Source organism: Salmo salar, chromosome ssa17, assembly GCF_905237065.1.
Source record: "Salmo salar chromosome ssa17, Ssal_v3.1, whole genome shotgun sequence".
NCBI classification, from domain to species: domain Eukaryota; kingdom Metazoa; phylum Chordata; class Actinopteri; order Salmoniformes; family Salmonidae; genus Salmo; species Salmo salar.
This window is the reverse complement of record NC_059458.1, coordinates 74,268,200-74,293,558: the sequence shown is the minus strand read 5'-3', so window position 1 is coordinate 74,293,558 and position 25,359 is coordinate 74,268,200. Positions and strand designations below refer to the sequence as shown.

Sequence of the window (25,359 nt, the reverse complement as noted above, 5' to 3'; positions counted from 1 at the left end):
GCCCACTTCTCATACACATGGCCCAGGGGGACAGAGACCCACGGCCATAAAAAAGTCATGCAAAGTGACCAAGAACAAGGCTGCAGAGCAGAGTAACCCAATAGCCTGTATATTTAGGTACCCTCTTCAATTCCAGACTGGCAAAGTCACTTTGCTGTTTTTAGGGGAACAGAATTTAGAGTAGCCGGTCAGAGTATTGGGACGGCTATTTCGGCTGTTCCGATAGGTCAAGGGCATCGTCACCTCCCCAAACTTTAGAGGGGAGTTAAACTGACGGGTCCAGGACAACAAACACTGGTCTTAAATAACAGTTGGCTAGTTACTGTGGGGCTACTTCAGACATTTTAACACCCATACGAGTAGGGCTGTATATCTGATTAATAGCAGCTTGTAGGAGGAGAGTAACCTCAAATGGGCCATTCATAAACCGTGCGTAGTTAGGCTGACCGATCCTGCTATAACTCTCAAGACACACTAACTTCCTTCCATCCTGTGGTAAATACGTCTTCTAGATCAGGATTTCTTAAACTTTTTCAGCTCGAGACCCAAATGAGAAATTCACCGTCCTTCCGTGACCCAATGACCCAAATCAAGAAGAAATATAAATATTTGTGGGCCCAGAGTCCAGTTGGGGTACCGACCCATAGTTTAAGAAACCGTACAAACACAGTCCTAGTTCCTAGCCTTGTCTCAAGCCACATGGGTTAACAATCATCATTATACATTCAACTTAATAAAAAAAGAAGAATTCAGTCTTACCTTCTGAGGAGAGCCCTTGTACATTCACTCCTCTGGCATCCAGGAAACTGAGGCAGGTGTCCAAATTCTCGGTCTGAGGACAGAGAGAATATGAGGAGATGAACAACAGTCAGTGGAGGAAAGCATGGTGGTTGTGGAGGACTGTCATGGAGTGGCTACTTCACATTCAATGTGCAGAATGTCTCAGGGGGATGGAGTTAGGGGCTGATCAACCCATTGGCCATAAAGCACCCATTGTCTGATTATGGCAGAGCCCGTTTGACCCGTACGTGACACAAGGAGTCAGCCGGGCCGTCTGACATAGTGACCACAGTGTGTCCCACCTACACAGCCCACAGCCCCAGCCCTGGACGATATGCAGTATGTATACAGTACAGCAGATGTGGCCCACTTGAGGCCAATTACGATACAATACACGGCTGACAGGCAGCACTAGAGTCAACAGCGATACTCAACTTCCCTCAGACTGACAAAGTTCTACTGAGTTCGAGGCACTGACCCTTTTATATATGAATCACTGTGCATTCCTTGAGAGTGGCTAACGCCTGCCACCGTTTGCATGGCGGGTAGTCTCAGCCCTCGGCACAGAGGGCTTTCATGAGAAGGTCACCACAGGGCAGAGAGCTCCACTGGGCCGTATTGTACTGGGGCTGTTGTGAGGGCGGGCTGGGCTGGCTGGCTAGGCTGGGCAGACAGGCGGCGTCCAGCAGCAGTGGAGTTTAACGGATTCCTTCTCCGTGCTGCTTCAGTCTCAACCCTAACCAGCCCTGAGGGGAAACGCCTCCTCCCCCAGAGGAACAGGGACACCATCTCAGTAGTCTGGTCTGGAGTCTGACCTAGACTGTTGACTAAATGACTGTAATGTAAATGTACGTCAGTGATGACATCAGACCTTAATAAGCCAATAGAGGAGGACCGCCGGGTGTCTCTGACGATGCCCTCTCTCTCGCCTGCCAGCCCTCTCAGATCCACACACATCTTGGTTGTGATTACAGTTCCGTTGTAAAGAGGGCACATTCTGTAGCGTATCAACATTGTACGGTGTCCAGCCCCAACCTGGCCCTGACCCGTCTCAGGGTGAAAGGAGGTGGATTTACAGCCAGTTGTACAGACGGATGGGTCTCGTCTGACTTCAATGTAATGTACCACTCCAGCCCTGCACCAGCCAGTGGTAGCATGCGACAGGGAGGATGGATGGCTGTTTACTCTGCCTGTATCAACAGGGTCGGGACCAGAACATGGGGATCACAGCCTGTTCATCTGCCTCCACAACACAAACAGAACTGGAAGGGAAAAAAGAGGCACAGATGTCGGGCTGTTCACATGTGGTATGTTCCACATATGTTTAGCCAGACACCCCCAACAACCTAACAGTTTGATTATACCCTTCTCTCGTAAAAATGTGTTTAAGACATTCATCTCAGCGTAGTGACGTGCTGAGCACCGTGCATTATGGTCATAATTTCCCAATTAAGTCTCGTCCAATTAAGTTGCTAGCTAGTGAAGTATCAAATACACATTCGTGTTGTTCCGTTGAGGGCGGTTGTGGGGGGAAAAAAAGGCTACCCAACAAATCCAGTTGCTCAAAGCATCTGTGGAAATTAGTGTCATATAAACACAGATGAAATGTAACTAACAGGACACGCATGGTATCACCTCAGCCTCCTTGGACTAATGTTTCAATAATTCTGTTTTAAATGGCTACTTTAAAAATATTTACAACGTCAAGTCAAATATCCACGGGTGCCTTCACGCAGCTCCGTGCATCTGTTAGCCAGGCAGGGAGAGGGGGAGGACAGAGACTAGAGAGGCAGGGCATGTTGAACAGGCGACACAAAGACAGAGGAGTCAACCCATAGGAAAACAGACAGTAGATCTGTCCGGGAGAGTGAGAGACCTGTATCCTGTCTGATCGTTTGGAGGCAATGTTCTGCAACTGACATTCTGACGTTCTCACCAGAGAGCTATTAGATCAGAGCTACCACTGATGATCTTCTGTCGGTCTTTAGATTTAAATGAGGTAAACAAAGCTGAATGGTCATTTAAAGAGTTGTTGGTAAGCGCAGACTTAATGTTCCACTGCTTTTTGGCTAAATAAACTGCAATTTTGGTGGGCGGTTTGGCTTTGTGATATATTTTAACGGCTTCTCGAGGAACTCGGATAATTTCTTGCTCCGATGTAAATTGACATTTTACAGATCCACATAAGTCATTAAAAGCAATTTGCAAATGGAACATTTTGATGAGGCACATTTCACCAAATTTGCACTTTCGGGAACTGACAAGAACACAAACATCCACCATCAGAAAATGACTGCTGATTTTAGGCAAGCACAATTGACATAATACTAAAGTCCTCTTGTTCAAGTTTATTGTTGTTGGAGTTATAATCATCGTAAATCAAACCATGTTTAATTCACACTGAACAGATCAAAATGAGGCTCTGATGCTGAATAAATGTTTGCAGTTTACTTTGCTCGCATCGCTCCCAAGTCCCAAAAATGTGTGTTGAGGCACTTTGGTTCTCTCTAACGGTTTCAAGTAACCGCCACATTTGGAAAGTGTTATCCCTCAGACAGGGGCGAAAATCTGATATCAACTTTGGAGGGGACAATTACATGAAATTTTCTCAAGAGCAATTCCTGAGGGGGACACCAAAAGTAGTGCTGTAACACATAGCCTACATTGTAATATGGTAAATGTATATTGAGGAACCAAAGAAATAAGGTGTTTGCCGTACTCCTAACTACCGGTACCCAAAACTACACAACTAATCACAACAGCAATACCATTGCCTTTAACAAATCTTAGTTCAGTCACCAGTTTAAGTTGAGAGTGGGGGTATCCATGGCATTTTCCAATTATGTTCCTATTTTACAAGTAAAAAACATTGAGAACCTTTCATAATGTTGCCAAACAAAGACTCAACAAACTTACCTGAGACTCCCTGTCTCTGCCAGTCTGTCCCTGCATATCTGTCCCCAACTCTGCTGTCTGTGTGCCATCTGTTGCCTGCTCTGCCTAATGACATCATTGTGAAACATTTCCATTAGAATTTCATTTATTTCTTATGAACATTTTATCAACTAGTCTTTGAGATATTAGGCTACTAGGGTTTTTACTTTGCGTTTTGGTGTGCTGAAAAATACTCTGTCTGTCTTTTATTTTTCTGCCATTTTTCTACCTGGCTGGCTGGCTACACACACACACACACACACAGTGTGTAGGTTATTTACAGTAGGAGATGGGCTTCTATCATCTTATCTTTTATCATTCTATTTGGGCTTCGATCTAAAAGGTAGCTAGCAAATGTGAAACGGATTAAAATGACAAGAGTTGACAGCTGTATGCGTTCACCATTTACACAACATATGCTGCAACCTTTTGTAATTTTAATAGTTTGTTTCATATTGGCTGGCTTCCAACAATAGCTGAATTTGCAAAGCTAGCGAGCACCAATTCCGTTTCAATGGTGTTTGCTATAATCTTTGCTAACCGGGTTAAATAAAGGTGAAATAAAATAAATAAATAAAAGTTCCCTTGCGACAATTTAGCTTTTGCAACGAGACCATTAAATATATTTAAGACAATGGTAGAAGAGAGTGTAGTTCTGTTCAGTTTGGACTTCATTTTATCGCTAACCTTATCACAGGGACTTTGAAGCACTAACTTACATCATCTGCATGCTGATCTTGGAATAAATTGACGATAGCAAAGATTCCATCTTTGACGAGGCCACATAAATGGAATAATTACTAGCTAGCTTAATAGTTAATATTTGCCCGCTAGCTCTGCATATTCAGCTAGTGTGTGTGCGCGATTGACTGGATTAACTTCACGTCAGTTACGTTCATTGAGTGCCTTTCAGACAGTGGATAACACCCCTCTGTTACCTTGCCAACTAAGGAACTGGCAGTGGATCAAACCATTGTGAGGCAAAGGGTGGGGGGGTCGCAATCTTTTGAAACTTAAAAACGCGCTATTAAGTGTCTATAATCAGCACAATTGCTTTCATTGCGTATTATTAATATTATTTAAATTACATAGTTATGTTTCAGTGATATATTGGGGGGGACAAATCATATTTTTCCCAGGATGGGGGGGTCGTGTCCCCCCCCGTCCCCCCCGGGATTTCCGCCCCTGCCCTCAGACATAACTGTCAAATACAAATGGGCCCACGCCTCAATTACAATTGATCTTCGCCAAAAGCAATCTGTTTCATAACAACTGTCATGCCCTGACCTGAGAGAGTCATTTTTCTCTGTTTGGTTAGGTCAGGGTGTGACATGGGGTGGGCATTCTATGTGTTGTATGTCTATGTTGTTTTTTCTTTATTGGCCGAGTATGGTTTCCAATCAGAGGCAGCTGTCATTCGTTGTCTCTGATTGGGAATCATACTTAGGCAGCCTTTTCCCCACCTGTGTTTGTGGGTTATTATTATTTCTGTGTGTGTACGCCACAGTTGTGTTACGTTTCATGCTGTTTACCTGTTTATTGTTTTGGTTCGGTTTTCTTCAAATAAAGATGTGGAATCACCGGCACGCTGCGCCTTGGCTCATATATGACAGGGAATTTGAAGATAGAGAACGTGACAACAACACAGAATACCTTACGTTGGTTCTTCAACACGGCTCAGAACAACACAGAATACCTTACGTTGGTGCTTCACCACGGCTCAAAACAACACAGAATACCTTACGTTGGTGCTTTACCACGGCTCAGAACAACACAGATACCTTACGTTGGTGCTTCACCAGGGCTCAGAACAACACAGAATACCTTACGTTGGTGCTTTACCACGGCTCAGAACAACACAGATACCTTACGTTGGTGCTTCACCACGGCTCAGAACAACACAGAATACCTTACGTTGGTGCTTCACCACGGCTCAGAACAACACAGAATACCTTACGTTGGTGCTTCACCACGGCTCAGAACAACACAGATACCTTACGTTGGTGCTTCACCACGGCTCAGAACAACACAGATACCTTACGTTGGTGCTTCACCACGGCTCAGAACAACACAGATACCTTACGTTGGTGCTTCACCACGGCTCAGAACAACACAGAATACCTTACGTTGGTGCTTTACCACGGCTCAGAACAACACAGATACCGTACGTTGGTGCTTCACCACGGCTCAGAACAGCTCAGAATACCTTACGTTGGTGCTTCACCACGGCTCAGAACAACACAGATACCGTACGTTGGTGCTTCACCACGGCTCAGAACAGCTCAGAATACCTTACGTTGGTGCTTCACCACGGCTCAGAACAGCTCAGAATACATTTCTCACTTTACCCTCAGAGAAGCCATGCTGCCTGTACTGCCACTAAGAGTGCTTCAAAACCTGGCAGGGACCTATGTAAGCGTTTTTACTTTACAAACCTGTTCCATTGAGTTTGAAAACTGTCAGAACAGAAGGGTGAACACAGCCCGGCTGTGGTGGTGATGGGAAATAAATTCCTGTGGGCCCAATGAGTGTAATGAGCAAGCCGATGATTTAGACTAGATGCTTTACAGCATGATGGTGCTTTAATCACTGTAGCCGGGCCTGGGCTTTGAACTCCACATGTTAACAGGCCGACGAGGCCTCCTCTCGCTCTGAAACTGAAAACAGCTGAGGGAAACAGAGGTTTTAGGGCGAGAAGAAACTTGACCAAGACCATTTATTTGTTTGGTCTTGATGTATTTGGCTCTTAAGGTGAGGTTTTCTGGTTTAAAGAGGCAATCTGCAGTTGAAACAACAAGGCATGCCCCTCCCCCCCGCCTCTGTTTTGGTAAAAAGCTGAAGGATAGGCCTGGAGAAATGGAACCACTCTCAAATTCACAGACAGAGCTATGGATGCAAGAACTGATCAAAGACATCACAATTATATTTTTAAGCATGTTTTGAGGGTTACAGTGTTTGTTTAGATTTACAATGTTTACAAACACTGGAATAAAACAAGCGTATATGTTGGGTTCTGAAGGGGTACGACAGTTGAAAGAAGGTCATGAGGCATTTAGAAGTTATATTCTTCAAGAATCAATAGGAATATCTCATTTATTTAGAAGTCCAAAAATGGATGTAGCAAACTACAGATTGCCCCTTTAAGGCTTTTTGTGAAGTATGTTACAGCAAAGGTGAGACAGTTGGTGCTTTCACTTTCTGCTGCCTGACACTTTTGAAACCAACCTGAAAGGAAGTGGCTCATGCTCTCCCCCAACGACACACCATCGTTCTCCATTAATGTACCCCCTCTTTTTCTTTCTCTCTCTTATCCCTCCTTCACCTCAGCAGTCAGCTCTATAGGGGGCTGACACGCTGCCTTTAACATCGATCTCCAACCCCCTTCAGAGCAGGCCCATCACCCTCCATGCATCCAAAGTGGGCGACAGCTGATAAGCCATGAATCAAAATGGAGTCGCTCAAGCGGTCTACTGCCATTGATGGGCACGGCTGGCACAAACGACGGCACATTACAGCAGAGGGGGCTTCTATACCACATCACCCCGGGGTAATCAAATCCAATGTAAGGAGCCGGCTCCAATCTAATATCAGTCAAGCTCTGGATAGCAGGTGTGTGAGGTTTAATCTAATAACAGTCAAGCTCTGGATGGTGGGTGTGTGAGGGTTAATCTAATATCAGTCAAGCTCTGGATAGCAGGTGTGTGAGGGTTAATCTAATATCAGTCAAGCTCTGGATAGCAGGTGTGTGAGGGTTAATCTAATATCAGTCAAGCTCTGGATGGTGGGTGTGTGAGGGTTAATCTAATATCAGTCAAGCTCTGGATGGTGGGTGTGTGAGGGTTAATCTAATATCAGTCAAGCTCTGGATAGCAGGTGTGTGAGGGTTAATCTAATATCAGTCAAGCTCTGGATGGTGGGTGTGTGAGGGTTAATCTAATATCAATCAAGCTCTGGATAGCAGGTGTGTGAGGGTTAATCTAATATCAGTCAAGCTCTGGATGGTGGGTGTGTGAGGGTTAATCTAATATCAGTCAAGCTCTGGATGGTGGGTGTGTGAGGGTTAATCTAATATCAATCAAGCTCTGGATAGCAGGTGTGTGAGGGTTAATCTAATATCAGTCAAGCTCTGGATGGTGGGTGTGTGAGGGTTAATCTAATATCAGTCAAGCTCTGGATGGTGGGTGTGTGAGGGTTAATCTAATATCAGTCAAGCTCTGGATGGTGGGTGTGTGAGGGTTAATCTAATATCAGTCAAGCTCTGGATAGCGGGTGTGTGAGGGTTAATCTAATATCAGTCAAGCTCTGGATAGCAGGTGTGTGAGGGTTAATCTAATATCAGTCAAGCTCTGGATGGTGGGTGTGTGAGGGTTAATCTAATATCAGTCAAGCTCTGGATGGTGGGTGTGTGAGGGTTAATCTAATATCAGTCAAGCTCTGGATGGTGGGTGTGTGAGGGTTAATCTAATATCAGTCAAGCTCTGGATGGTGGGTGTGTGAGGATAAATGGGGTTGTTGCATATTTTAGTTACTCAATATAGATTTTGGGTGACAGTCCTAATCATCTCCAATGACTGGTTCTTTCATACGGCTGTCAGAGAGGGCAGGTTTTACACAAACCTTGGGAAATATACCGTCTCTCTCCTATGTTAATGAACTTGTGTTTTATTTCATTTCCCCTGTTCCTCAGTGTAAAGAGGACTTCATTAATAGTTGTTAGTTATTTCGCAGCTTTAGCAGAGCGGGCAAGCTTCTTATTGGGGTTGGAGAATTCCTACATTGAATTGTCTTGCTGTATGTTTTCAAATGATATCAAAGAGGACTTTATTCCACCATTGTATTCATTTTCTTGAAGACGAATACAGAAACACAGGGAACTCTGGTCTGCAAAAATACAACCCTGTTCAAAAATACACAAATAGAATAGCCAAGAGGAATTTTTTCAGCCATTAAAATTCATTCAGCATTAGTATAATCCGTCAACCAGTAGTATCCACAGCTTGGTAGCTAAGAATTCACCCCTACCACTATGACTTCCTCATACGTGTGCCCAGCAGTGCAACAATGCAGGCGGAAGTTGCTGTCGACAGGCTACAATGGGAGCTCTGTCTATCGTGTCTGAGGTTCATCACAGAGGGGACCAGCAGGGTCAAGTGTTGGCATCTGAAAATGTCCGTCTACATAACCTGCTGGCCAGTCAAGTAGCAAGGTGGGAAATGCCTTCACAGCTCGCACCATTTCCTGCCACCGACGACCTCTCACGACCCCCATACCTACCGAGCCAAACTAAACTGTGGGTGCATCCCAAATAGCATCTCTATTACATAAATAGTGCACTACGTTTGACCAGGGTGCCATTTAGGATGAATCCCATGTCTCTGCGCCAGGGCTGAGACTTTAGAGGAAAGGACATTGTGACGATCCTCACAATTGATTGAAACTGTGACACTACACCTATCACACTGAAGGTGATTGAGAGGGTGGCTGTGTCGAGACAGTTAAGGAAGAATGGAACGAAATAAAAGTCGCAAGGAAAAGTGAAGGGTCTTTTTCAGAGCTGAAATCTCTTGGAGCGTAAATGGACTGTCCATAAAAAAAGTATTTTGGGAAGTGTACCATATTTATAGAGAACACGAGGGAAAGCGAGATGGAGGCAAAGAGGGAGAGAGAGAAAGAGAGAGTGACAGACAGATGGAGGCGGTCAGGAACTTTAGCTTTGTCAGAGAGAGAACAGAGATAGATCAAAGGTTAGCAATCCCCTGGCAGAACCTTTTTAACAAGTCAGATTTTTCCCCTTTTAACAGGACATCTGTCGAGCCCTCTTTTTTATAATGAGGGATTAAAAGGGTCCATGTGGGGTACAACTGGGACATAACAGGCCTGTAGGTGTTCCCTCGTCAGTTCTAGAATAGTCTACTGTGTAGACACATGAAAGGGTTGGCCCCACCCCCCAAAAAATGGTCCTCCCATGGCCTGGACTTCATGGAGGAAGAATGGAAATTGGATGAGGGTTTGGAGCAAATCCATGGCAATGAGCAATGAGATAGAAACTCAAACAGAGATGCACAGCTTCAATCCTCCACAGACCAGCTGATTGTCATTCATTTAACTAGGCACATATTTCTACCTGGGGGAGGTGCGTGCGCTGCCAATGGATAACATTCATCATGTAAGTGGGAGAGAGAAAGGAAAAGCAGCAGGACTGTAGAATACGACGGCCAGAGTTGTGACTAGAGAATGATTCTATCCAACTCCATTTATAAATGGTGAAAACACTGTTCCAACTATCCAGCTGCTCACGGCAACTTCAGGTCAATGATCTATTCCAGGGGAATTCAACTCTTACCCTACGAGGTCCAGGGTACTGCTGGTTTTTCTGTTCAACCTGATAATTCATTGCACCGAGCTGGTATCCCAGGTCTAAATCAGGGGAACAGTAACAACAAGTAGGGGAACAGGCTTTGAGGTCCAGATTTGAATGAGAGGGATATATGTCATCATAGTGACACCCAGGGACACTCCCCAGCCTCACGTCATGAACCTTCGTATGTCACATCATTACCAGACCAACTGATCTCATCTCACAAGGATAGGCTTGACAGCTGGAGCTGGTGAATCCAATAACCAACCGGTACAATAAAACAGGGCAGATGTTGAACAGTGTAGCCACAAAGGAACTCACGCCTACACTTCACACCAGGTATACATGATCCATCTAAGAGTGCTAATACCAGACGGTATTAACACTGACAGTGTCGGGCGAATGAGGTTAATGGGATGGGCGCGTGCTGCGTGTCCCTCATCCGTCCGTCTTGTGCACTGCCAACAGATTGGCCACAGATGGCGCCGGGCTGCTTCACGAGTCCTTTAACCAACACCTAACTCTGTTATACCTTCCATGTGACCATTGGACCATGTGACGGGAGAAGGAACCAACCAACCTCACTTCAACTGACTAATGCAGCCTGAGGCTCTCTCTGAAGGAAAAGACTAGGTTAAAGTGCTGCTCGGGGAAAGCCGGCATCACTGCCTCAAGTCTCTGTAAAAATAAAGATAATCACTTTATTATCCCCACGGGGAAAGTTTGTTTACGGCGCTGTGCATACATTAAAACACATCACCAAGCATAGACGAAGGACATATGGAAACAATTACAGACAACTAATTCAATCAGAATAGCGATTCTATGATTCATCTTTAAAACTACACATCAGTACAGTGCCAACCACAGGAACACCGGGGCTTGTTAGACTCCAGAAACTTCAGAAGGACAGTGAACTGAGCACACGTCATGTCTACGTTCCGCTGATGTGTGCTGCGGTGGACTAACGACGCCATAAATGAGCTTTATTTTTCTGCTGAACAGAGCCTTTTACGATCCAGGCTGTCATTCCCTGTCAGACCATCATTTCTTCACCAACGACTAAAGAAGAAGAAGACTGCTCCGTTCAAGGGCCCTGTTTGTTCATATCTAATTCCCCTGGCTACTCCATATACAATTAGAGAAGTGTCGCTGTCAGAAAGCCTTAGATGTAACAGTGGAAGAGAAGCGTGAAACATGCTGTGAGATGAAAGAGACGCTTAAAAGACGCGGAGCTCCGACGTGGTGTCTTAATGAACAGCGTGTGAGTTCCTCCCCACATGGCTAACCCAGTGTAAAGAGACATAATCAGACTGTAATCCCTTTACACTGCCTTGTCCTTGAGAGAATCTCAATTGCATTTTCTTGATTCCTCGCATCCTCTCTCCTCGCCTCCTTCTCAAAACCCATTGGATGAAATGAGCAGAGGAACCTCCCCTCTGACCATCTCATCTAATGGGTTTTGAGGAGACCAAAAACAAAACACCCAGGAAAAATGTACTTACTATGACTGTGATATGTGGTTTCCCCACCAAACTATCTTAAGATGAATGCACTAACTGTAAGTGACTCTGAACGGCTGCTATATGACTCAAATGTAAATGAGAGAGGATGTGCTAGGAAACACATTTGAGATTCTTCTCTTGTTTGGCTCAGCCTGCCTCTGAAAAGCGGTCGTCCAGTCTCCCCACTGAGACTATATTGTACTGTGGGTCAGGATGTGGTCTACAGAAACTCTGTCTCAGTTCCCAGCAAACCCAACCCCAAACACACCAAGCGGCATGTTTGGAGAAAGACTTGCTCGGAATTCCAGAATCGACCACCGAGAATGGCATGCCCCTTGGAATCGCTACCATCCCTCACATGTAAAGTATTCAAGGTTTCCTCCCACATTTTCTCACCCCTGGTACCCCCAGTTGGCAGGGATGCCATACCTCTTGCTCTTTCACTAATGGAGAACAAACGTGTTGGGGTCAGTTGATGTTCACTACTGGCTGGCTGGCCTTAGACGAGCGCTTAGCCACGTTCTCTTCCAGCCAGATCAACTAGCCGACCTGAGCAGAGTCAGATCAATGGGAGAGAGTCTATTGTGCAATTTAGTCGGTGAAGTATAGCTCGAGCCGTGTTGGAGAGAAGACTGTTCCTCCTACTTCCTCAGACAATAAGAGATGCTCCTCACCTGCTGAAAATAGTTTCTTCAGTGTTGTTCAGCTACGCAGCTACAATCTCCAAAAGCTCAATGAACAAGACTTAAGGAATGAGTCATTTCTCCGCTCAGTAGCGGTGATATAGATGGACTGACTCACTTTACATTACAGAGCCCTTAGTACAGTGTAATTACTCCAGTTAGTAATGTAATTACTCATTTTTACACTGTATTTCACCCTGTAGCTTAGGGTAAGGGTTGCTGCTGTAAGTCCTATGAAATAATGAGTAACTACAATATTATTAAATTGTACTTAAGAGATTTTACACAGTGATAGCAACACTAACGTAACGTGTTACGGAATTGGACGTTTGCCTAATATGGATATCCGTAGGTAGTCACTGCAATGCCATGTTAGCAGTGTTCAATTTCCTTCTTCAGTATCCCTCACATCATCCCATCCTGTCAATCGTCCACTATCAAGCTGAATGGTATGTAAAGCCAGTCAGGTCCCACTCACAGCACCTACGCTTCCCATCAACAGTTGAATGCAGGGCTCTCCAACCCTGTTCCTCGAGAGCTACCGTCCTGTAGGTTTTAACTCCAACCCTGTTCCTGCAGAGCTACCATCCTGTAGGTTTTAACTCCAACCCTGTTCCTGGAGAGCTACCGTCCTGTAGGTTTTAACTCCAACCCTGTTCCTGCAGAGCTACCCTCCTGTAGGTTTTAACTTCAACCCTAACCTAGCACACCTGATTCTAATCATTAGCTGGTTGATAATATGAATCAGGTTAGTTACAGCTGGGGTTGAAGTTAAAACCTACAGGAGGGTATCTCTCCAGGGTCAGGGTTGGAGAACCCAGGTTTACTGACTCATATTAGCTCGATCACACAGACAACACCGGAGAGGCACATAGCATCTACTGCCAACCCAGCACAACATGCAGTACATGTACACCTACATTCACTAACAAACTGTTCCTAGTCTGCAGCGATAAAACACACTCTGAAAACCTGTCTGCCACATCATCTCCAATTATCCTCTGTTACCTCAGTTGTTCCTGAATTGCCCTTTGACCCTCAGTGGCTTCCCTTAAATCCACCCAGTTCTGAGGACCAGTGTTTTCCTCTCTCCAGAGCTGCTCAGTGCAACACGGCTCCACCAGTGTGTCAGATGTTCCCTCTGCTCATGTCCCCCATATACCCTGAGCCACAAGCAGACGTGTTTCCTCAAAGTCAAGTTCCCCTCCCCACCACAGGGGCTGGCACGGCCTCTGAGGCTCATGCTGGATCAATGTGCTTTGAGTGACTGAGACAAAGAGTGAACACACACACACACACACACACACACACACACACACACACACACACACACACACACACACACACACACACACACACACACACACACACACACACACACACACACACACACACACACACACACACACACACACACACACACACACACACACACACACACACACACACCTCCTCCAGCACAAATCCTTTAGGGACAGGGGTGGCTGGCGTCTGGACCTGCATTTCTGTGGGCTTGTAGGGGAGAGCCCTTAGTGACCAGTGTGTCACAGTGGACCAGACCCAGCTCTAGCCACAAACACAGGGCTTTGGCCAAACACCAACCCTGTTGGGTTTACTGTAAGACAGAAGCCTGGTCAGTAATCCCCCCTCAGAATCCATTAAAACTACACTCAGACTACACGGCAATAAAGCTAGCTAAGTCGCTTTTAATTACACTAGTGTAAAAGAGGCCAAAACAGACAGACAAAGTGAGAGAACCCACTGAATTATAGTTAGATTGAGAGGTAATCGTCAAGCTGTGGGCTGTGTGCAATTAGACATTATGCATTTAGAGTCACATCATTGAAATAGTATATTCTTGGCTAAGAGATTTTTGCAATTAGGACCATAGCAGTCAGCCTGTGGTCTCTGAATAGTACTGTTATGTTTCCTGCATTACAATCAAACATGTTCATGACAGTACCCTGAAAGACCTACAAAACATGTCCTTAAGTACACAGACTGCAATTCTTAACCAGGCCAACATTTCAATACCATGACAGCAAAAATAAAAAGAGTAATAATACTATCACCTCCACAAGAAGAAAGGTGAACTAGCAGACTCACCATGTGTGATTGACTCCTGGGGCTGGCATTGATGTCCTCCACTTTCTCATTAGCTGGAAGAAGAAGAACAACAAAAAACTTAAGTGTGAAACCTTCCCACAAGAAGAAGTGCCTAAACACACAGTGAAGCATCAGTGACCCTTCTGAGTTAGAGGACTTCTAGTCTAGTCTGGTGGAGGAGCCCTTACAGAGCTCAGTAACAGGAGGAGCATGGATCTCTGTGTGTGTGTGTGTGTGTGTGTGTGTGTGTGTGTGTGTGTGTGTGTGTGTGTGTGTGTGTGTGTGTGTGTGTGTGTGTGTGTGTGTGTGTGTGTGTGTGTGTGTGTGTGTGTGTGTGAGTGAGTGAGTGAGTGAGTGTGTGGACGTGCGATTCTCTGTGTTTGTGTGTGAGTGTGTAGGAATGCCCCCTGCCCAACCACGGAGCAGTGAAAGTTTGGGAAAAGAAAAGTCTCTGCTAATTCATCAGCTGCTGCCTGAGTGTTACTGACGCGGGATCTCAGGCCATTGTCTGTTGTGGAGAGCAGGGGTAAAGTTTCAAGACAGCCCGGGAGGTGGGAAAAAGAGAGATGCAGAGCATCAGCACCAGCCACTCTAGGCTAGCTAAAATATACACATGGGAGACACATGGTTCAATAGAGCAGGACTAGTTTACAGTCTGTGTGTAGTGGGCTGCCAGGGCTGGAGCTCCTCTCCTGACAGAGACCAGTTGGAAATGAAGATAAAGCCTTTGTGTTCCGTCTAAATGCCTGCACCGTTACGTTTTATAGCTGGGTATATGGAGAGTTTCCCTCAGCCTAACAAGTGAGGTTAAGTCAGGAGTGTGTGTGTGTGTGTACGTGTGTGTGTGTGTACGTGTGTACGTGTGTGTGTGTGTGTGTGTGTGTTTTTATATTAGTGCCTGTGTGCGTGTTTGCATCAGTGTGTGTGCGTGTGTGTGTGTGTGTGTGTTCTCTCACCTATGATCTGGATGATTTCTGCCAGCAGAACTCCGTCAGCAATGTCTATGGTCAGGTCCTTGATGAGTCGAGGGCAGCCAGACTTGGTCAGGTAGTGGTTGGCCCAGTCTGTATAAATCTACAACATTGAAGACAATATGGGGTAAGGGTGGGATCTATAACTGTAGACAAAGAGAAAGGAGAGAGAGAGAGAAACCGATAGAAGCTGGCAGGATCTTCAGCTTTATCAGCGAGAGAGACAGACAGAGTAAGAGACAGAGAGAGACAGACAGAGAAAGAGACAGAGAGAGACAGAGATATACAGAGAGAGAGAGAGAGAAAGACAGAAAGGCAGAGAGAGAAATAGAGAGAAAGGCAGAGAGAGAAGAGAGAGAAAGACAGAGAAAGAGAGAGACAAAGAGAGAAAGAGAGACAAAGAGAGAAAGAGAGAGACAAAGAGAGAGAAAGAGAGTGACAAAGAGAAAGAGAGAGACAAAGAGAGAGAAAGAGAGAAAGAGAGAGAAACCGATAGAAGCTGGCAGGATCTTCAGCTTTATCAGCGAGAGAGACAGACAGAGTAAGAGACAGAGACAGACAGAAAGAGACAGAGAGAGACAGAGATATACAGAAAGAGAGAGAGAGAGAAAGACAGAAAGGCAGAGAGAAATAGAGAGAAAGGCAGAGAGAGAAGAGAGAGAAAGACACAGAGAAAGAGAGAGACAAAGAGAGAAAGAGAGACAAAGAGAGAAAGAGAGAGACAAAGAGAGAGAAAGACACAGAGAAAGAGAGAGACAAAGAGAGAAAGAGTGACAAAGAGAAAGAGAGAGACAAAGAGAGAAAGAGAGAGAAAGAGAGAGAGACAAAGAGGGAGACAGAAACAGAGAGAGAGCGAGAGCGAAAGAGAGAGACAGAGCGGGAGAGAGAGGGAGAGTGAAAGTTCTACAAGTTGATCTGACTAATTTAAAGATGGGAAGCTTAGTGCTTGGCATTTCCTATTTGAGGTATGAGTCAGGTTTGTTTTAGTACCACGGTCACTGCTGACCTCGACCACACAGAATAACAAACACAGGCTTCCTTAGTCCTCCTACATCCCAGAATCAGATGGCCCAGTTCCATCTCAACATAAGTAGCACACAGCACACCAGTGAGTATTAACCAAACAGTGGATTCCCAATACATCTCTCCAACACAAACACAAATATTTGATGAAAGACAGACGCTTACAACATGAGGATGACTCGCTGGGTTTATGAGCTCAGTCTGCAGGACTGGGAAGGAGATCAGATCAGCCTTTTAAAGAAGAGATCCAACCTGCTACTAACGCATCACCAGCGGGACGTTTAACTGCTGTTACTGTAGGTCTTGCAATAGAATCCATAAACCGATTAGGACCAGGACGATGCCAGTATAGTGGTATCGTGGCTAGGAAACAAAACAGCAAACGGATTTAACTTCTTTAGGAAAACAGCCCTAATGATGGAAACAAACATCATGATGTTGTCATCCAGAATCACATGTATTTATTTATATGCTATAGCACACAATATTTTACATACAGCAGGTTTTTAAAGGACCAAAGAGTGTGGTCTGCTTCGTGTTTTCATTTTTGCCATGAAAAAAAATATTGTGATACTGGTATCGTCACGGCCCTCAAACCAATAGGTTGATTTGTTAGCTATGTACTGTACTGGTGATTGAAACTAACAGCTGCAGAGATTTTGACGAGGTCTGTTAGGGGGCATTACTTCTGCGGTTTATCCTTGCATTCCTACAACTCTCTTCAGGCAGTCCCCTATCTATCTCACTGCACACTCATTTTGAGGGGATCATCTTTTCATACTATCTATCCGCCTGCAGGAGGAGGGAACCACAGGGAGGGCAGGATGAACAAAAGTGTCTGCAGCGTTTTCAGAGCAGCGAGGCCGTGCGTTACTCATGGAAATACTCAGAGACAGACACAGAAGGGCTCTTCTTCTTCTTCCCTGACAGACTTTATTTCCACCGGGTTCTCTGGGGGGTACTTTGAAAAAGGCGTACCTCAGGGGTCCGTTGTGGAGCCGCTCAAAGATACCTGCCACCATACCAGAGCCTCACGCTCTTCTTGTTATCCTCAGATTAATTCAAAAAAGCAAGAGGGCTGTTTTTTTTTCATATCCTACATGTGTTTGTGTGAGGACTCAACCAGCATGAGGAATTTTCAATGTCAAAATCCGCTTAGAAATGCAAGGGCCTCTGTGGAGGGGTTTTGTCTGTGACTTTCAGTCCACTGGTGGTCTACTAATAACGCCATTGACTGAAACTCAGTTAAAACCACTTCAATATCACCAAAGGAGCGCTTTTAAAAGGAACACTTGATAGAGAGATTAAATGATGTACGTATATGCAGATTATAGGCACTTTACATCTACCAGCCTATGGTTCCCATTTCCCAGCAACTCCCTCATAAAAACCAAGCTCCTTATTAGGAAATTATCCCTTTTCCCCCCTCTGCCTCACACACTGCTCCCAATTAACGGTGTTTCTCGCTCTTTCAGGGAACGGGGCACGTATCCTTCAAAGACAACTCCTTTCAAAGGTTTTGTCTGTTGTGGTTTTGTTCTCCGGCTTCTCTCTGATGAGGGAGGCATTAAAGAGAACCAGGGAGCGGCGGGAAGCACCTTCGTTAGACACACATACACACACAGCACGTGTTGGAGTACAGTACACACACTTTTAAACCAGGTCCCACTAGGCCTCACCACCACTACTGCCTGAGGAGGGGGAACAACCACAGTGTGGAGAAGAGCCTCACATTCCGACACCTCTGGTCACGGAAGCCGCGGGAAATACTATGACGGCTGAGGGATATGGAGAACGGACTGGGTTCATCACATCTCTACTAATTGCTGCGACAGATAATACCAAGTATGCACCGGGGCGGCCAGGGGCCGGGGTTTGGAATGCCAGGGGGTACAGTAAGTAACAGAAACTTCCTCAAAGAGAGGAGCCTGCAGAGGAGGAAGGTGCTCTTGATCCTCTGCACCACCTCCCTCCCCCCTTTCCCAAAAAATAAGAGTGAATCAGGAGTGCCGCATTGACACAATCACAGGGAGAGAGGGAGAGCGAGTTTCCTCTGCCAGGGATGTCTCTGGTAAAAGGGGAGTGTTCAATCAGCTTTTTGACACGAGTGGAGAGACACGAGGGGAGGTGTGCCTCATCAAGACGGATTCAATTAAATTCACCACAAGCCATTGTTTTGGTGAGCGAGAAACTGACTGCATCCGTCAACTGGAGGAAACATTTGGAGTTGTTTGTTGGGGTTTTTCTGTCCAGCCAAACTTGAATTCCCACCGCCCAGCCAAACAAACAACATGCTCAACACTAGAATTAAATGGTGCTTATTCTCTAATGATGATTGCATAAATTGCCATCACATTCAGAAATGTTGGAATAATTGACAACCTGAAAAGCTCGCGGGGCTCCATGGTGTTAAACTACATTCCACTATTCCTACGCCACAAAATGGCACCCTATGCCGTATAGTGCACTACTTTTGACCAGACCATATGGGCCTGCTCAAAAGTAGTGCACTAAATAGGGAATATGGTGCCATTTTGGGATACATACAATGAAGTAAATGGGTGTGACAGAAAAGAGAAAATGATTACAAAGCAGTCTCTAAATCAGATAATGTCATGGAGGGAAAAAGTAAGGACACTGGTTCAAGGTGAATCTATACCCCCCAATGCATTCATTACAGCAAAGTTAGACAAACCAGCCAGTATGTGATCTGAACCTACACACAAACCACAACAACAGATTGACAAAGAACCTGCCTAGCCAACTTCTATAATTCATTTCAAACTCAACTAAGCAGCCAGCCTGAACCTACCCCTGTCTGAGACACTGGCGGTAAACATGAACAGCTTCTCATTCACTCTCCTCTTCCCTTTGTCTTCACTGTTGTTGCTGTTCATTCAGTCTCTTTAAGCCCCTTAAATAGAGAATCACTGTTCAACATTTCGTGTGTCACTGTGTCAGTTTCCCTGACTCATTATTTTATTTTCTTGCTAACAGCTCTGACTTGCAATTCTATCCAGCTAACAAACGGTGTCGGGCAACGTCAGAACAAACACTGACTGACAACGGCACGTCTAACAGAAGCCCTAACATCAGCCGTGCCACTCTCAACGTTCATAGAGAATAATGACATCAGGACATACACACACACACACACACACACACACACACACACACACACACACACACACACACACACACACCTCTCACGCACAAGCCCACACCCCCTTCTCCCTCCATCCAAGCTCCCCGGAGCAGTTACAATAACTATCTATTCTCCAGTGATGCTAGCTACAGAGCTGTCAATATACCTGTTATGAAGCCATCTCCCTCAGCGTCAGGCTCCTGTACAGATAAGCAATCAGCTTTCACGCCAGTGTGAGAGTGCCTTGCGGCGAGCAGACTGCTTTACAGTCGGAGCACAATGCAGTGTCTATGGCTGCGCAGGTACTGCCGGCAACCTGCAGTGGCCCCTTAATACCTCCGGGGGGAGCCAGCCAGCTACTGAGGCGAGACAGAGCCTCAGGGCTTGAGGGACTGAAGCAGACCTGGCTGTGACTTTATACAGGCCAAGGGTATTCACTGTGCTGTGGAAGTCGAAGCGGTGGTCTTTTATCACTGATATGTGTAGCAGAGAAGGATGGGATTTAACACACACACACACACACACACACACACACACACACACACACACACACACACACACACACACACAGTCATTAACACCCAGTAGTTCATATGAGGACGAGGCCAAACATGACACTGAGGTGAAGATGGACATATGCACTCACACACCTGCAAACACACTACACACCACAGCAATAATATGTCCAATGCAACAATAGAAAATAGTGTACACAGGTTTGTTTATGTGCCATTGGATATCAGCCTGAGCCAGAATTATTTAGCTGTTGTTGTTTCTCTCTGATTTCATGGTAGTTTTCCATTGGTTCCACTAGTCTTCCCAGCACCACATGAGACAGACCAGAGATGAATGACATTATGGCAATGACTCCATAGTTTGTCAGGAGATTTGAGAGGAGGGCTGGGGGGATAAAGAGAGGGAGGTTGTGTCTGGGTTGTGTGTGGGGTTGTGTGTGGGGTTGTGTGTGGGGTTGTGTGTGGGGTTGTGTGTGGGGTTGTGTGTGCGGGTTGTGTATGGGGTTGTGTCTGGGGTTGTGTATGGGGTTGTGTCTGGGGTTGTGTGTGGGGTGTTGTGTGGGGGGTTGTGTCTGGGGTTGTGTCTGGGGTTGTGTCTGGGGTTGTGTCTGGGGTTGTGTCTGGGGTTGTGTGGGGGGTTGTGTGGGGGGGTTGTGTGTGGGGTTGTGTGGCGGGTTGTGTGGGGGGTTGTGTGGGGGGTTGTGTGGGGGGTTGTGTGGGGGGTTGTGTCTGGGGTTGTGTCTGGGGAGTGTCTGGGGTGTGTCTGGGGTTGTGTGTGCACGTGGATCTCTCGGCACCCCTCCATCAGACATCAAATCCTAACAGGACACTCCACAGTGGGGGGTGAATTTGGGGATTGTGGGTCCTCATTTCTGAGGCAATGGGATGGGTCACCGCACTGGCTGTTCAATGGGATGGGTCACACCCCTTCCTGTTCAATGGGATAGGTCACCCCCCTGGCTGTTCAATGGGATAGGTCACCCCCCTGGCTGTTCAATGGGATAGGTCACCCCCCTGGCTGTTCAATGGGATAGGTCACCCCTGGCTGTTCAATGGGATAGGTCACCCCCCTGGCTGTTCAATGGGATGGGTCACCCCCCTGGCTGTTCAATGGGTGGGTCACACCCCTGGCTATTCAATGGGATGGGTCACCGCACTGGCTGTTTAATGGAATGGGTCACCCCCCTGGCTGTTCAATAGGTTGGGTCACCCCCCTGGCTGTTCAAAGGGATGGGTCATCCACCTGGCTGTTCAATAGGTTGGGTCACCCCCCTGGCTGTTCAAAGGGAGGGTCACCCCCCTGGCTGTTCAAAGGGATGGGTCACCCCCCTGGCTGTTCAATGGGATGGGTCATCCCCCTGGCTGTTCAAAGGGATGGGTCACCCCCCTGGCTGTTCAAAGGGATGGGTCATCCCCCTGGCTGTTCAAAGGGAGGGTCACCCCCTGGCTGTTCAAAGGGAGGGTCACCCCCCTGGCTGTTCAAAGGGAGGGTCACCCCCTGGCTGTTCAAAGGGATGGGTCATCCCCCTGGCTGTTCAAAGGGATGGGTCACCCCCCTGGCTGTTCAAAGGGATGGGTCACCCCCCTGGCTGTTCAATGGGATAGGTCACCCCCCTGGCTGTTCAAAGGGATGGGTCATCCCCCTGGCTGTTCAATGGGATGGGTCACCCCCTGGCTGCTCCCACGGGTTAGCTAAGGAGGTAAAGTGTGTGTTACCTATGTGTGTGTTGGCTTCTGGCTGTACCCCTGTCCCTTTACTACAGCTAAACACCCCCCCTCTCTTTCTCTCTCTCTCCCTCCCTCCCTCCCTCCCTCCCTCCCTCCCTCCCTCCCTCCCTCCCTCCCTCCCTCCCCTCCCTCCCTCCCTCCCTCCCCCTCCCTCCCTCCCTCCCTCCCTCCCTCCCTCCCTCCCTCCCTCCCTCCCTCTCTCTGCCGTCTATCACTCTCTCCTTTCCATCTCTCTCTCCTTTCCATCTCTCTCTCAGCCTCTCCCCCTCTCCCCTACAGGCAGGTCACAGTCGTCTAGACACAGACAGAGAGAGAGAATTGTCTGGCTAACAGAGAACATGACAAATGTCCCCCTCTCTCTGGGTCTGAGGGTTCTGCTGACATGATCACTGGTGACATGGTGTGAAGGTCGCAGCGACCTCCTAGACTGAGTCACAAATGGCACCCTATTCCCTATATAGTGCACTATTTTCAATCAGAGCCCTATTGACCCTTATCAAAAGTATTGCACTATAGGGAACCATTTGGGTCTCAGATCTTGCCTCCTTGAACAGAGTGGTACTCAGTGACAAAGCGAAATACAACAGTCTTGATTTGGCTTACTGTTCCCTCTTAAAACAGTTAGTGGCTAATAGCTGGTAGATGTACAGTATATCTCATCAATACAGTCAAGGGAGTGTATAGTTATTGCAATGGGACTGGGATCAATATCCACATTAGAGACCACCTATTGGGTCTACACTGTATTAGAACATGATTGGATAGTAACTGACTGCTATTAGTGAATCGAGCACCAAGGAGTGACTGACATGCAGTCTATGGGTAGTCTATGGGTAGTCTATGGGTAGTCTATGGGTAGTCTATGGGTAGTCTATGGATAGTCTATGGGTCGTCTATGGGTCGTCTATGGGTAGTCTATGGGTAGTCTATGGGTAGTCTATGGGTAGTCTATGGGTAGTCTATGGGTAGTCTATGGGCCCTGGTCAATAGGCTGCCATTAGAGACTCAGCATTACTCTCTGAGCCGATTCAGTCAAGGGGCTCTGACCACCCAGTTCTAATACAGGGTAATTGTATTTGAGGGTTGATTATATATAGGCATCTCTCTGCAATGTTACCATGAACCCTGGGGACCTGAGCCTCAGCAGTAGTACATGGAGATTGGATGAAGAGAGGTACCGTTCACACTCCCATCAAAAATCCAAGCCTGGCAAAGAGATAATTCCTGCATAATTAAGCTCTACATAAAAACTGCATAAACTTGAGAGTGATGAGACCATAAAGTCAATGCACTGTGATGAACTGTCCTCAGAGAGCGTCTTTGTGAAGAACGGCGGAGTCAGGATTGGGAGCGATCAAGTGATCGACAGAAAAAAAACGCCCTGTCAGAAATCCCCCAAGACCAGAACGGACTGTGAAACCAAGTTGGACGGCCAGGAGACATATCCTTCCCAATGGGAAGGCCTTTCCACTGTTAACCTGTATAGACTATTGTTAACCTGTATAGACCACTGTTAACCTGTATAGACCACTGTTAACCTGTATAGACCACTGTTAACCTGTATAGACCACTGTTAACCTGTATAGACCACTGTTAACCTGTATAGACCACTGTTAACCTGTATAGACCACTGTTAACCTGTATAGACTACTGTTAACCTGTATAGACCACTGTTAACCTGTATAGACCACTGTTAACCTGTATAGACCACTGTTAACCTGTATAGACCACTGTTAACCTGTATAGACTACTGTTAACCTGTATAGACCACTGTTAACCTGTATAGACCACTGTTAACCTGTATAGACCACTGTTAACCTGTATAGACTACTCCCATGGGCATGACACATCTTCAAACCTCCATTTTCTCAGAGAAACTCTCACTATCTTGTCTTCAGAGGAGAGTGGACCTCCTATTCCACACAATCTGACTATGGAAGTGTCCCAGATGGCACCCTATTCCCTATATAGTGCACTACTTTTGACCAAGGCCCATAGGGCAGCATCTCTCCACAGCAATATATATTTTGGGGCGCAACCTTTGAATAGGTCCATAGTGAAGTGAACACCTTCTTAACCACACCAACTGTCAATCATTGCTGAGGCTGTGTGTGTTCCAAAACATTGGTCAGGCCCCGACTTGGTCGGTTTGAAAACGGATCTGTCCAATCATATCGAGGGGCGGCGGAGTTTGGTTTGTGTTTGATTCTGGCAAATCACAGACGCACATTCCTGGTGGATCTAGGTGATTTTCACTTAGACCTGATGAAGCCGTCTCGCTCTGAAGGAATGTTAGTTGGAATTCCCAGAATGTCATGAACTGTGCTTAACTTATCTCAACCTCTAGCTCCCTCTCCCTCTCACCCTCTTTCCCTCTCTTTTCTCCCTCCCTCCCTCTCTCTCTTTCTCCCTCTCTCTCTTTCTCCCTCTCTCTTTCTCCCTCTCTCTCTCTCCCTCTCTCTTTCTCCCTCTCTCTTTCTCCCTCTCTCTTTCTCCCTCTCTCTTTCTCCCTCTCTCTTTCTCCCTCTCTCTTTCTCCCTCTCCCTCTCACCATCTTTCCCTCTCTCTTTCTCCCTCCTTCCCTCCCTCCCTCTCTCTGTCTGTCTCTCTCTCTCTTTCTCCCTTTCTCTCTCCCTCTTTCTCTCTCTCCCTCTTTCTCTCTCTCCCTCTTTCTCTCTCTCCCCCTTTCTCTCTCTCCCTCTTTCTCTCTCTCTCTCTCTCTCTCTCTCTCTCTCTCTCTCTCTCTCTCCCTCTCTCTCCCCCTCTTTCTCCCTCTTTCTCCCCCTCTCGCTCTTTCTCCATCTTTCTCCCTCCCTCTCTCTCTCTCTACAAGTAAGCTACTGTAGTGTATTTGCCCTTTCCTTGAGGATTTATCATTGAAACATTCAAGCTTCTTTTTAGGTCTAATTTGTACAATCATGACTTCGTCAGTCTCAAAATATTTGAATGTGCGGTCAAAAAGACACACGTAAGCTTTGATTAATATTCCCAAAGTACATATCTGGCACGACAGTCCCTCATTTCGTGAAAACCCTGAGTGGGAGAGAATAAAATAATTGCATGGCGGGATGCAGTTTGGATGGATTCTGTTGTTGGATGCGCTCACACACGTCAATCAAGGATTCTCTCAGTACTGCAAGCTGACGCAAGGATGGACATGGGCCAGTAAGGGGGGCCGAGGGGAGACAAATGGTGGATCACTGCGACCCAAAAAGCATATTTTCCTTATCTAGTGCACCAGGGTCCATAAGGCTCTGGTCTAAAGTAGTGCACTAGATAGGACATAGGATGCCATTTGGGATACATCCTGAGAATGACAGCCTCAGATCAGCCAGCAATTAAGCAGCTCGGTCGTGGAGCGATGACAACTCCTGCTGGCGCATCACTTCTCAGCTAGAGTCAGTCAGTCTCTCACTAACGCTACCCCTCCTCATCACACCACCAGTCAGCCAACCAGTCAGTCAGCGAGTCAGTCAGTCTCTCACTAACGCTACCCCTCCTCATCACACCACCAGTCAGCCAACCAGTCAGTCAGCGAGTCAGTCAGTCAGCGAGTCAGCTAGAGTCAGTCAGTCTCTCACTAACGCTACCCCTCCTCATCACACCACCAG

General features: G+C 46.5%; 1 protein-coding gene across 12 annotated transcripts in view; it reads right to left on the bottom strand.

Annotated features, from left to right (window-relative positions):
* The window catches only part of LOC106576581 (neuron navigator 3), a 416,631-nt gene that overhangs the window by 139,392 nt on the left and 251,880 nt on the right, over positions 1–25,359 (bottom strand). For all 12 annotated transcript variants that reach the window (XM_045700121.1, XM_045700110.1, XM_045700113.1 and 9 more), the window contains exons 2-4: positions 15,323–15,440; positions 14,367–14,419; positions 760–832 (exon numbers count right to left, since the gene is read on the bottom strand). In XM_045700121.1, the coding sequence (XP_045556077.1) occupies positions 760–832; positions 14,367–14,419; positions 15,323–15,440 (244 nt within the window). The remainder of the gene's footprint in view (positions 1–759; positions 833–14,366; positions 14,420–15,322; positions 15,441–25,359) is intronic.